The sequence below is a fragment of the Nematolebias whitei genome, chromosome 23 (genome assembly GCF_014905685.2).
Source record: "Nematolebias whitei isolate Nwh7 chromosome 23, NemWhi1, whole genome shotgun sequence".
Taxonomy (NCBI): domain Eukaryota; kingdom Metazoa; phylum Chordata; class Actinopteri; order Cyprinodontiformes; family Rivulidae; genus Nematolebias; species Nematolebias whitei.
In genome coordinates, this window is record NC_056520.1 from 660,269 (window position 1) to 674,070 (window position 13,802).

Here is a 13,802-nt window from a genome sequence, read left to right on the forward strand (position 1 = left end):
ATGGATGGGTGGGTGGGTGGATGGATGGATGGATGGATGGATGGATGGATGGATGGATGGGTGGGTGGATGGGTGGGTGGATGGATGGGTGGATGGGTGGGTGGGTGGATGGATGGGTGGGTGGTTGGGTGGATGGGTGGGTGGGTGGATGGATGGGTGGATGGGTGGGTGGATGGATGGGTGGGTGGGTGGATGGATGGATGGGTGGGTGGGTGGATGGATGGATGGATGGATGGATGGATGGATGGATGGATGGATGGATGGATGGACGGATGGACGGATGGACGGATGGATGGATGGATGGACGGACGGATGGACGGATGGATGGATGGAGCGGGAGCTCTTCTATCTAAAAACAAATACTTTGGACAGGCGCCACCATTTTGTAGTTTTCTTTCAATAAGCATATACTGTAATGCAAGTCAAAAGAACTACACTACCCAGTAGGGCTGCACAATAATTTGATATCGATAAATATCACGATATACTTTTATTCAATAATGGTGATATGAGTTTTAAGAACATTTTCAATATTTCCATAAACATTACACTAGGATTACAGCGTTTCAGTCACCAGAACAGAAAAACTGCGACACAACTACGTATTGGTGCAGCATCTGCAGTATTGTGGACTCTGTGCCGGTCCATTGTGGTGAAGAGAGAGCTGAGCTGTAAGACAAAGCTCTCTGTTTACTGGTCGGTCTACGTTCCTCCCCTCACCTCTGTTCATGAACTCTGGTAGAGACTGAAAGAATGAGATCATGGATCCAGGAGGTTGAAATGAGTTTCCTCTGCAGAGCTGGACTCTCCTTTAGAGACAGGGGGAGAAGTTCAGTTATCAGGAGAGACTCAGAGTAGAACCACTGCTCCTCCACATCCAGAGGAGCCAGTTGAGGTGGTTTGGGCATCTGGTAAGGATGCTCCATGGGCTCCTCCCTTGGGAGGTGCTTCGGGCATGTCTGACTGGGAGGAGACCCCAGGGAAGACCCAGGACACGCTGGAGAGACTATGTCTCTGGTTGGCCTGGGAACACCTTGGAGTCCTCCCAGAAGAGCTGGAAGAGGCTGTGGAGAGAGAGGTCTGGACCTCCCTGCTCAAGATGCTGCCCCCAGACCTGACTTCTTACTAAGTGGAAGATGATGCATGGATGGATGAACAACTATGTAAGTGCGTGGTGACATACACCACACACACAGCTGGAGTCCAGAAGGAGTTAGCGTTGGCAGGCTAGGCTCATTTGCAACGCGTGGTAAGTTTTGGCTTCAAAGTGAGTGTCCATGACCGTCAGAATGTGACTGAACAAGCTTTCACAAGCGAAGAGAGTTCACATGACAGAATTGATAAGAGAGGAAAGACTAATTCAGCGGAGTGGAAGTCGTTTGACCATCTAAGATCCAGTGAACTGAAGGTTTCAGTCAGTGTGCTGCAACGTGTGCCGGAGAGTCGTTCCAACTATGGGAACACATCAAACTTGTTCCACCATCTGAAGCGTTTCCACTCGTAGAAGATGCTGAGGGTCAGAAGATGAAGCTCAATAAAAGTTTGAGCCAACGTGTCCCTGAAACGACATCCAGCTGCATCCAAAGAGAAGCACATGCAGTAAACGGGTTATGTTGTTGTTTAAATAATAATAATAATGAAGTTGAAGTTCAAACTATGAATATTGTTTGATGGCGAGTTCAAATTTATTTGTACAGTTTGTACAGTTGTTCTGAGGCTTTTATATTGTTTATATTGTTATCGACCGAAATTAAGGAGTATATCGTGATAAAAGTTTTGGCCATATCGTCCAGCCCTACGCTCAGAAGCCAACAGTTCGTCCGGTTGCTGCTTTCTGCCAAGTTTCAAAGAACAGCAATGGAGGGAGCAAACGCTAGGGGAGAAGCCGAAGTGGTAAAAAATAGTTTTGCAACACAAAGTCAGAAGTAACGATGTTTCTATTAAGCTCACAGAACTGGCAGGAAGGTCACAAGTAATCCTGAAGCTGTACTAGTATCTTCACTGATGAGTACCCATATAAAATTCTGCAGTACGGATGTTAGAATTACCTAGTTTTAAGAGTTTAGAGCATTAAGAACATTGCAAGAGTGTGGGAAGGGTTTATAAAGCCTTAAAATGTATATAAATACTAAAATAAATGTAACTTCCCTACTGCATATTTTCACCTGTCTGGATCGTAACCCCCGCGATACGTGAGGGACCACTGTATTCACTTTTGATATTGTTCAAGAGTAAACTCACAGTGCATGTAATGTATTGGCCTTTATAAAAGTAGTATGGCTTCATCTAAATCATGAAGTCCTTCAACGTTTACACCTGGACTGGAAAGTTGTAGCACATGTGTCAATTGTATTCACTTGGATATTTTTTAATCCATGAGCCGTTACGATCCATCTGTTTGATGCCTTTCCAGAGACGTAAACCGAAGCTCCACATTCGAACACCATCTCCATCTTCCTCTGTTCCAGCAGGGAACTCATCCCATTGTGTGTGATTAAGAAAGCATGGGTGTGATGGGAGGAACATCTGGAGCTGACGCGCAGCGTTGGCCGCAACAAATGCATCGCACTTTTCTCTTCTTGCTGAGCTTCTTTCATGCTCCTTAGCTTTATTTAATTTTAAGTCTGCTTTTCCCCAAAGGGTACTCAAAACATTAGAGCAACACGGAGTCATCTCAGATTGATCTCCAACACTAAATGAGTTCCAAAAGTCCGTAGAGTAGTTGAAATACTGTTTCTGCTGTTTGTTCAAACTAAAACTTGAGTGACTCTGTTTAAACCAGCGTTCACTCTGATCCACAGTGGAACACTAGTCAGAGCTCTGTTGCAGTTTTCGGTGTAGAATCTGGATGAACTTGGAGAAAACGTTGGGCTGATCAGATTGCTTGAGAACAAAAGACTGGCTGGTTACAGCCAGACGCTTGTTGAGCTCTCTACAGCCGAAGACGAGAGGGAGAAAGCTGAAACTCAAATGGGAATGGGATCAGGGCTACGTGGAGAACCTTGGATCTGGTTTTCTGCCTCAAGGACTTTGCTGTGGAACACTTGTGTGGACCGACGGGAATGGGAGACACGTGTTTTGACTAGCTCCAAACACGTGCTCCTCAATCTGAGAAGTCCCTGGTTTCTGTTACCTCTCTGTGAGCCTTGGGCTGGCCAAAAGAAGCGTAAACTTTTCTTTTTAAGTTCGACTGAACCCTCGTCGTGTCTTCTTCTTCTTCTTCGCTCTTTGATCATCTCTCTCCTTTAATCAAGATGTATTCTTGCCCTACTTGCATCAGTCAAACGCACTTCCTGTTCCTCTTTTATCTGAGTTCATATAGGGGCCGAGATGGGGTAGACGTAGGGCGTCCGATCCGGGATCCGAAAGTCCCAGGTTCGATCCCCAGCCATTCCCACATGTCGTGGTGTCTCTGAGCAAGACACCCAATCCCTAACTGCTCCCCGGGCGCTCGCATATCTGCCCACTGCTCCACCTGTGTGTACCCCAGGTGCGATGGGTTAAATGCAGAGAACCAATGTCACCATTGTATAGGAACATGATGACACATGCACTTTACAACTGAGCTCGAGGGGGACATCGATGTTATGCTAACAGACGTTTTGTGTACATTTATTCAAATAACACAGTTCAGGATACCACAAGCTGAATGTCTAAAAACATCAGAACAATCTTTCCAAAAGTTGTGACAGTAGTGTCCAATCCTGGTCCCCGAGCGCCACTGTCCTGCATGTTTTACTTGTTTCTCTGCTCTAACACAACTGATTCAGTGGTTGAATGAACTCGAGCTCTGCAGACGCCCATGAATCACCCACTGATTCAAATCACGTGTCGGAGCAGAAACGCATCTAAAACATGCAGGACAGTGGCCCCCGAGGATCAGGACTGGACACCCCTGGTTTAATGGTACTACTAAAGCTCAAAGCTATTGTTTCTCTCTACCAGTTGTGATGTTCTATTTAATTGTTAGTCCCTTACCAACACTAACATTAGTCGTAGAGTACGGAATATGGAGAGTGAGGCAAAAGTCTTCATTCAGGCTAGGCTAATGGCTAGCCAAACGAGGGACAGTTTTCTTTTTGTAGTTTTTTTAGACCTTTAAAACGACTCTTTTCTCCAAGATGACATTGTGAAAGAACGCTACATCAGCTGATAAACCTTTACACGTTTGCATGAAAAGGTTTTATTTTGTCACTATCTCAATAGACAATGTATGTGCTTACCATAAAGAGACTTGACCAATGGTGTAGAGAGGTTGCTGAAAGTATCCATCCAGCCATTATCTCATCAGTTTGGTAAATCCTGGGATTGATGCGTTCAGCGTCCTCAGCTCTGTTGGGTTGTTCAGTTTGATTGATGGGTTGAGAAAATGACAACAAACTAAAGCGTCGCCATACAAAGCGTAAAGGTTTGCCGCTCCGGCACGCCTTTTATGTGGCCGAGATGGGGTAGAGTCAGGGCAGCTGACTCAGGACCCAAAAGTCCCAGGTTCAATCCCAGTCATGGAACATCTCGTGGTGTCTCTGAGCAGCGCACCCTATCCCCAATTGCTTCCTGTGCACCCTCATTAGCTGCCAACTGCTCCACCTGGAGGCGGATAGGTTAAATTCAGAGAGCCAATTTCACCATAACACATTATTATCAATATTACAAGTATCTAAAGTAACATCCTTTCACATGGTATGTTTAAAAAAATGTTTTTTGAGTCTCAAAACCCAATAAAACAGATTTGTTTGGCTAGCTGTAAGCCTGGCCATGCTTTATGACTAATGCCCTGGCTGATAAAGTATTAATTATTGATAACCACTCAAGAGGTCATGACTCACAAATGACCAGACCGTCCCTTTAAGGCGTATTTATAATCCATTTTGCCAGTGGTGTCCAGTCCTGGTCCTCAAGGGATATCCTGAATTTAGATGTTTCTCTGCAGCAACACGTCTGATTTGAATCGATGGGTGATTAACTTCTGCAGAACATGAAGAGGTAATTTAACCATTGAATCAAGTATGATGGAGCAAAGAAACAAGCAAAACACGCAGGATGGTGGCCCCCAGGGACCAGGGTTGGACACCACTGTGTGACGGTTACATGTAATGTATGGCTTTAACCTAGAACTTGACAGACATGTTGGGTTCATGGGTTTTAGCAAAATGTGTGAGTTGATATAAAAGTTTAGAGGGATGCACGTTTCTCTTTGGGTCCTTCTGTCGACTCCAAGGTCCATGTGGATGTCCTGCTTTCCATTTTGGAACAGCACATAAAAAAACACACACACATTTGTACAGCTCAGTCATCAATTTACTATTTCCTTCTGTCCATCCATCCATCCATCCATCCATCCATCCATCCATCCATCCATCCAGTCACTGGTGCCCATATCCAACAATCACTGTGCGAGAGGCAGGGGACATCCTGGACAGGTCTCCAGTCCATCACAGGGACACATAGAGACAAATGAGACAAACAACCGTTCTCTCTCTCTCACCTCGGGACAGTTCAGAGTCACCATCAGCCTTACATGCATGTTTTAGATCTGTTGGAGGAAACCAGAGCACCTGGAGAAAACCCACGCAGCACGGAGAGAACATGTAAACTCCACCCAGAAAGGCCCCCGGCCGGGATTTGATCCAGCAACCTTCTCGCTGAGAGGTGGCAACTCCATCAACTGAGCCACTGCGCCGCCCAATTTACTATTTCCATTTCTTTCAATTCTTATTTATTCATAAAAATAATGGTTTGTTTTTAGATGATGTTTAGGATAATGTTTGATTGTACGGTGGCTCTGAGGGGCCAAACAACTTTAGATTTTCTTTACCACATGGTTTCTTTATTTTTTATCGGTTATAATTTCTTGGGCAGGTCTGTCACAAAGAACGAGTGGATCTGTCTCTGAGGACTCGTGCGATCGTCAGCGTCACGATGCGAGGACGTCGTCCCAGCCAAGCTCGCTAAACCCAAGAGATCCGAGCTGGACTTGTTCTTGAGGCTCCCTGATCTCCACACTTGTTCAGCTCTCGACGCTCTTCAGTCTCGCAGCGTTCCTCCTGTCCAAACTAAGACGTGCACATTTGTACTCCGCTAAAGTTCAACGTCTGCGCGCGCCTCGGGGTGGAGCATAGTTTTAAATGAATCCTTCCACATCAGAACCGTACAGCTGGCTGTAAACAACGGTTTCCAACAGCGGCTTGGTAAAGAGCGTTATCTTTTTGTCCGTCTGATGGTCAATCGCTGCATCTGGGCCTTGGCTGGAGAGGTTTCTACTTCAGAGATCTGTTGAAATCAGTGGGGAAGAGAAAACACAACAACATGGACCAGATGTCTCTGGTTTCATTGTGGAGTTGCCAGACGTGGCGTTGGCTCATCGAGGCGGCCGAACACGTGCGGACTGCAGGAGAAAGTGTAATATCTCATGTGTTGAGGCACGAGGCCGTGCGAGGCCCGTCAGATGAACCGAGTGCTGCTAAGTGTTGATTTCAGTGCCATGACACGTTCCACTGACCTCATCTGGTTTCTGCTTCAGAACATTTGCACATTTTGAAGTGTTTCTAGCCTCGTTGGTCCCCGTTATATGCTCTCGTTTTATTTGATGAACTGCTGCTTGGTTTTATTTGTGGTTGGGGCATTTTGAACCCGTTTTCTCTCGGTGCGTTGTTTTCTCCTCTGTGGGCTTTTTTCTTTTGCTCCCGTGTCGACCACCATGAAGTGCTTGGACTTTTATGGCTTCAGCAGCGAGCGTGTAACGTCCTCGGTCGCTCATGTTTGCGTCTGACATGTTGTGGGTTGTAAAGGCTGCCTGACATTCTGCTGCAGGTTGTTCTTTTGTTTGAGACGGACTTCCTTGGGTGGTAGAGGTGAACAACGAGCAACTGGCTGGGTTTGATTATAATGGGAGCTATTTTTAGCTCCTGCTCGGCAGCTCGATTAAATCGAGGAAAAAGATTTGCCTCGTAGCGTCGGTTGGACGACGGGCTGTCTCGGTTGGTGCGCCGCCTCGTGGCCAGGTGTCTGAAGAATGGAAAACCAAAATAACCCATGGTCACCCTTGGCTCGAAGGTGACGGCCGTCACCGGCTGTGTTTACGTGCACATGAGTATAACCGGATCAAACGGCCGTTCAGAATGAAAGCGCGATATGTAAACACCCTGCTCGGGTTGTTTTCAGCGTGATCTGAAATAATTTGATCAGAATGAAACGGGTGGTTTACGCCGATCCATAACCCGAACGGTGCGCATGCAAACGCCTGATCAGTTCTTTTATCTGCTCGTGAAAAACTGACCTGACAGCGCATGTGCGACTGCCATTTCCTCCTGGCTAATGCTAACAATGTTAGCATGTCGGGAAGTAAAACTGGTCTGTGAGCGACAACATTTCTTCTAGAAACAGAACGAGCTCAGGATGATGTGCATCACCTGCAGCTCAGTCAGGGAGCGCAGCAGCCTCTCCACCGACATGAAAACCTGTCCAGGGTCCATTGTGGTGCTCAGCTTTGTTTACGTTCATCCAGGAAGTAGAACTTCTTCTTCTGTGGTTTAAGGAGAGTTTACCACTCTGTGCACGTCAGTACTGCTGTTCACAACAAAGCTCACTGCAGGTAAACACTCGTCATGAACAGATTGTATCCATGTAAACAATTCATCTGAATTATTTAATCTGAAAACATTTCAATCCAGTCAAAGAATTGTGCACATGCAAACATGGCTTCAGAACGCACTAAACAATTTTTATGAAGCTCCTTGAAAGAAATCACTTATGTTCATTATAACTGATTCACTTTTGGTGTCAGGCCATTTCAATACGGCTCCCACAGTTAAAACAACAACAACAAAAATGGTGATACATGGATGGATGGGTGGATAGATACATACATACAGTACATGCTTACATACATACAGTACATGCTTACATATTTACATGCATAATTACATGCATGTATATGTATGTAGTGGACGAGGCCTCCGACCAAAACCTGCCTCTGAAGACTGAAGTTTTGGTCGGAGGCCTCGTCCACTACATGCACATACGTATTTACTTTATTAATGTCAGGGGGACATTGGAGGCATCCAGTAGCATCTTATAATTCTTCAGAAAACAAAAACACGTGAAATAATCAAAAAAAGAAGCAGAATACACAAATTTAGAAAAAGACAAAATGCTGATGGCGTCATTCACAACAAATGTTCTGAGCGTGGCGACCTGCAGTATCACGAGATCTAAAACTAAATCCTGAGATGTTCCCAGTTTGTAAAACGCGTCATTCCTGGTTCACCGTGCTGTGGTTGACACAAAGAACAAGCTAAAGTTTAGCTACACTTCCTGTGTTTCTTTAGCTCTCGTAAACGAGACGTTTTATGCTGCTGTGGAGATGAAAGTGCCATTTTCTTTTTCCAGGCTACGGTCTTATTCTGTGTAACACCACAATACATCCCTGTTTAATGTGAGGTGTTTATTTTGGCACTAATGCAGCACAGCTCCGAAGTGACTCTTAAACTCACCTTTCTTTCAGATGTTAATCCGTGTGTTTGTTCAACTTCTGTTGCCATTCGACTCTGAGGCTTTAAGAGGTTTTGCTCCACGACTGGCCGCCTCCTTTCTTTTTCTTTGGCACACGTTGGACCAGGAGCTTGATATGTAGCTTTTTAGACGAGAGCTCGTATTACAAGAATGCTTTTCATTTCATTTGTTTAAACCGGATAAGAAATGAAATGAAACTCAAACCGTGCTGAAGTCCAGTTCTAGTGTTGATGATATCCAAATTAGGTGGGACAGCTTCTTCGTCCTTGCTGCTCTGTTTTGTTTCCCAAACACCAGTTTCACTTTGTAACAAACTATTTAGTTTTACTGGATGCAGCAACGCTCATGTTCGAGAGCAAAACATTTATAACCTGGATGTTTCAGTTTTCAGTTGTGGTGGACTCTTGGTTTGAGGGATTTTGAATAATTTTCTTTAACGGTACCAAATCATAAATCTAACCGTTACCCCTACCATAATACAAGGAGGGCACCCCACCCTGTCAGCTGAACCGACTTGCCTACTGAACTGCTCCCCCACCCCCGTCGACAACTGCCGGCACTGACGTAGCACTAAGCTAGCGGCACCGCGCAGTACAGGTGAAATGGCTAAAAAGCTCCAGAGGTAGCACCCGTTTCCTTCAACACCACCAACCCAGCGCTCAACACAGATGTGCCTCGGTCCCTTTCACCCATCCCCGTCAAGAAAAATCACAGAAGCGATATGAGCGCCTTGCCAAGGCAGGTAACGTAGGGGAAGCACTGCAGTCGGTATTGGACCGTTTGTTTTGTCGTCTTTGAGAGTTCAATAAGTGGACAAACGTTGTGCCGATCATAACAAACCCGGAGAAACTTGGTCAAACATTCCAGGACGTTCCTTCATTTTGCCATGATGTTGGTTCAAGTTCAAGGATCTTTATTATCCCCAAGGGGCACTTTGTTTTACAGTCAGTAGGCACATAAAAAATCCATACCAGACAAGACATTACAGTAACAGTACAGAAGTCGTCACTGTCCGTTGAAAAGTCTGATCTCTGCAGGGATGAATGAGTTTTTCAGTCTGTTCGTTCTACGTCTGGGCAGCAGATACCTGCGTCCAGGTGGAAGACACCTCGACTCCCCATGGAATGGTGATCAGGATCTGCCAGAATCAGCCTGGCCTTGTTCACTGAGCTCACCTTGTGTAGGTCATTGAGGTTCTGTATTGTGCCAGCAGTTTTGCAGAGTCTTTTGTTACACGCTGGTATTGTATTTTTGTTTAGTTTTTTGTCTAGATTGTTTATTTGCCCCTTGATTGGTGAATGTATTTTGTACTCTGTACTTTCTTTTGTCTATAAATTCTCTCTTGTCCCACCCATACCTTCTGATCCACTCAAGAGAATTTAATGAAACTTCATACACGTATGCATCATCACTAGACGGAGTGTTGCACTTTTCATCAGCCCAGCTTCAGTTCAAACCAGGTCTTTGCTTGTTGGATTCATTGCTGTAGATGGGTGTATAATAATTTGTTGATGTGCGTATAGTGCCATATGTGGGACTTGTTTCTCCTCCATACCTTTAACTGTGCTACTCTGACATTTTTCTTAAAATGTATTATTCCTCCCCGATATAAACCATAAAGTCTCAGAGCCAGGGGGTGTTGGTGAACCCTAATTACCTTGGATCTATTGAGAGAGCCGAGAAGAAAAGGTTTACAAGCTGAAAATGTTTATCGCTGCAGCGTTTCAGCCCCATTGAAAAGAATGCGTAGTGAAAACGAACACCCATCCCCCACCTCGACACACTCGCAGAAGCCTGGGTTACAGCTGGAGCTGCTCATTACAAACTCCTTCACAAACCCATAAACCTTCTACAGAAACTCATTACAGCAGCCCACTGTCCGTCCTTACCGCAGTTCACGTGTTACTTCTCTGCCAGTCAAAGTCCTGTATGGTTTACCCAGAATTCCTTTGTTTTGTTTCAAGTACAGGGATCAGAAATGACTGTTTTATGCCTCTGCTTTGTTTAGATTTAACTGGCCGTGCTCTCGGTTTTTTGTGGTTTTTGTGGCTTTCACAGTTATGAAGTTGGGCCAAAGGTAATCTCTGCTGGTTGACGGCCATCTCCGAGCTCAAAGGCGATGACCGTCACCTCCTTTCCCTCTCAGAAGTCTTTTAAACATTAGGAAAATTACGTTCCGATGGCAATTTTTCACATGAAACCCGTCTGATAGCTATTGATTTTAACTCCATTCAGCTTCGATCAAACTTGCAATGAAACTTTTCATTTGGGGCTGATTGCTAAACGCTGTTTTAGCATGTTCCTTTTTTCCGTTGATTAAATGGATTAGAAATGAACGTTGTGACAGACTACAAACTAAAGTTTCTTCTTCTTGATCTTAAAGCAGCTTTTGATCGCATCAACCGAGTTTCAGTTCTTCAGTGCTTTGTATATTTATACCTCTGAGGTTCTGTTCAGAACTTGCTTCCTTTTTCATATGCCCGTCGAAGGTGGACACATTAAGCAGTATTTCCCCTACCATTATCCAAGGAGGGTCTCCACCTTGTCAACAGAACCGAGTGCCCTGCCTACCGAAGTGTTCTTAACCCACAGCTGCTCCCGTCAACAACTGCTGACACTGACGTAGTGCTAAGCTAGTGGCACGCAGTACAGATGCACTAGCTAAGAAGCTACAGACGTAGGACAACGCTTCTCTCACGCACTCCATCCCCTACGACTGCCAGCACTAACGTACCTCTAATCTAGCGTGCATCACATGCGTGTGTTTGTCTACACTCTAGCACCCCCTCCCACCCCCAAAGCCATGAGCGCAGGGGAGGCACTGTTAAGGTATAATCTTTGTCCATCTGTCCATAAACCTTCTCTTGTCCAGGCCATAACTCATCACTCCAGCTCCATGTCAAGGTCACAAATCAAGGTCAAATGTTACCAGGGTTTCCCTAACCGTTATACAAGCAGGGCGCCCCGCACTGTCAACAGAACGGAGTGCCTTGCCTACCCAGCAACTGCTGGCGCTGATGTTGCGCCACGCTAGCGGCGCAAAAGACAGATGTGCTAGCTAAAATGCTACAGAGGTAGCACTGTGTTCCCTCACACTGAGCTGTACGCCACTTCCCCCGCTTGAAAAGAGATGAGCGCCCTGCCAAGGCAAGTGATGCAGGGGAAACTCTGCTTATACAGTACAAGGTCTTTGCTTGGATGAGAGAATATGGTCCAGACAAGATAATTTAATGAAACTTGGTACATTTAAGCATCATCACTAGACAAGAGTGTCACTTTTAATAATCACCCCAGTTTCAAGGTCACAAATCAAGGTCAACGTTAAAACAAGGGCTTTACAACAACGTCCGACCCGATCAGTGAACCTTCATGCACATATGTTACACCGCTAGACGATGGGTCTCATCGCCTTGCTACAAGGTCAAGGTCACAAAGTCAAATGTCAAAGAAGGTCTTTGCTCTTCCAGGCCACATCTTCTGATCCGGGATGAATTAACAACACATGTTTCCTTGTAGTGTAATGTGGCGTATGTGGTGCTCGTGTTTATCAACAGGCACGCTTCTCTTAAACTCTTGGCATCTGAGCGGTCCACATAGTTGTCTTTCTGTTGCACGGGCAGTTTTCACCAATATCTACACTAGAAACTTTACCCGAGCTGGCTCTTCTTTCAAATATCTTCTCCCTCTCTGCAGGCCTCTGAAAAGTTTCTATCTATGTGGTCTCCATTGGGATGAAATAAAAGTTAGAGGCAGGGATAAAAAGTTCGCTCCTGACCGATTTGACCTTATTGATTTTCTCCTCCCGTTTCTCTGTCTGTTCTTCCAGATCTTCTAAACGGAGCCCAGGAGAAGTGCGAGCTGCCATCGTTGGACGGTTTTCCTCACTGCGAGAGTAAAATCAAGGTGAACTCCGAACACAACCCCCATCTCATGACCTGCCCCTGCCTTTTTCAGAGCTACCCCTGTGAATACACAGACTTTGGATCTTCCCAGCAACACTGGTCTGAGAAAATTCAGCCCAAGATCAAGACCGTGCAATGAACGGAAATTTTCCTAAAAAACGTAACTCCGCTTAAAGTTACTCACCAGACAGAAGAAGCTCGAACAAATGTCTTATTTGTAAGGGTTGAACCACAAGACTTCTGGAGCAAACCCCTTAGGACAGATGAAACCAAAGTAGATATCTTTACCCATAATGCACAGCAGCAGATTTGGTAAAAACCAAAGACATGAGCACAAACTCCTGTTAGCAGCTGTCAGGTGGAGGCTGATGGTTTGGGCACCTTGCAGTCTTTGAGTCAACCATGATTTTCTCTGTATATTCTAAAGTCAACTGTGAGGCCACCTGTCCAGCAGCTGGCGCTCGGACCCAACTGGGTCTTGATGCAACAGAACAACGATTCCAGTCACTGCAGCTGATGTACAACAAGAAAAGAGTCGAGGCGTTGCAACAGTCCAGACCTCGACCTCAACAAAACGCCGCAATGGGACCTAAACAGAGCTAATCCACAATGACCTGAAGCAACATTGTAGAGCAGAGTGGGCCGCAATTCCTCCACAACCATGGATCAGGGGCTGGACTTGGCTTTTCACACGCAGCTCTTCTGTTTTCGCTTTCGAAACACGTTGCCCGACTCTTCATCCAGTTAATTTGACCTGTTTGGAGAAGCAGACGTTAGAATTCTACAAACGTCCACATGACTTCTGGTGACTCTGCGCACGTGCGCAGGATTTCTGGGCATTGTCTCAGGTTTGTGTTTTTGTGTGCTGGTGCCCCTGAAGCTGACGGGGGGAGGGGGGCTGTCGTTCACACCATCTGCTCATCCAGTCGCTGCGTTCCTGCAGACCCGTCAGCATTTCCTAAGGGAGCGCGACTCGAAGCCAAGACGCTCCTTACGCACGCAGTCATCGTGCACGAGCTTCAGCTGATGCTCCACAGCGGTTTTATTCTCTGCACTCGTTTTACAATATCTGGACAAGTCGGTTTTCTCCCTCTGTTGTGGGCTGCTTTAGTTTTGTGGTTGGAGCCGAATGCAACGAGCTTCAGGACTTTTAAAATATATAGTTAACCATTATTTCTACAGGTCAGCCTCACTGAGTCACAAGAACTCTTTTACAAGAGAGACCTGTTTTATACGGAGAACATGCAGAGCACAAACAACAAGAAGCAATTAAAATAAACAAGTCTTATAAAAACACAGTTACTGTTAGTAGCATGGTCCTGTTAGCAGCGTGGTCCTGTTGGCAGCGTGGTCCTGTTAGCAGCGTGGTCCTGTTAGCAGCAAGGTTCT

The 13,802-nt window shown here is 45.6% G+C and overlaps 1 protein-coding gene across 1 annotated transcript in view; it reads left to right on the top strand.

Annotated features, from left to right (window-relative positions):
- The window catches only part of mgat5 (alpha-1,6-mannosylglycoprotein 6-beta-N-acetylglucosaminyltransferase), a gene marked incomplete in the record, with an annotated part of 103,851 nt that overhangs the window by 44,988 nt on the left and 45,061 nt on the right, over positions 1-13,802 (top strand). Inside the window, 1 exon segment of the mRNA XM_037696665.1 lies at positions 12,338-12,414. Coding sequence (XP_037552593.1) covers positions 12,338-12,414 — 77 coding nt within the window.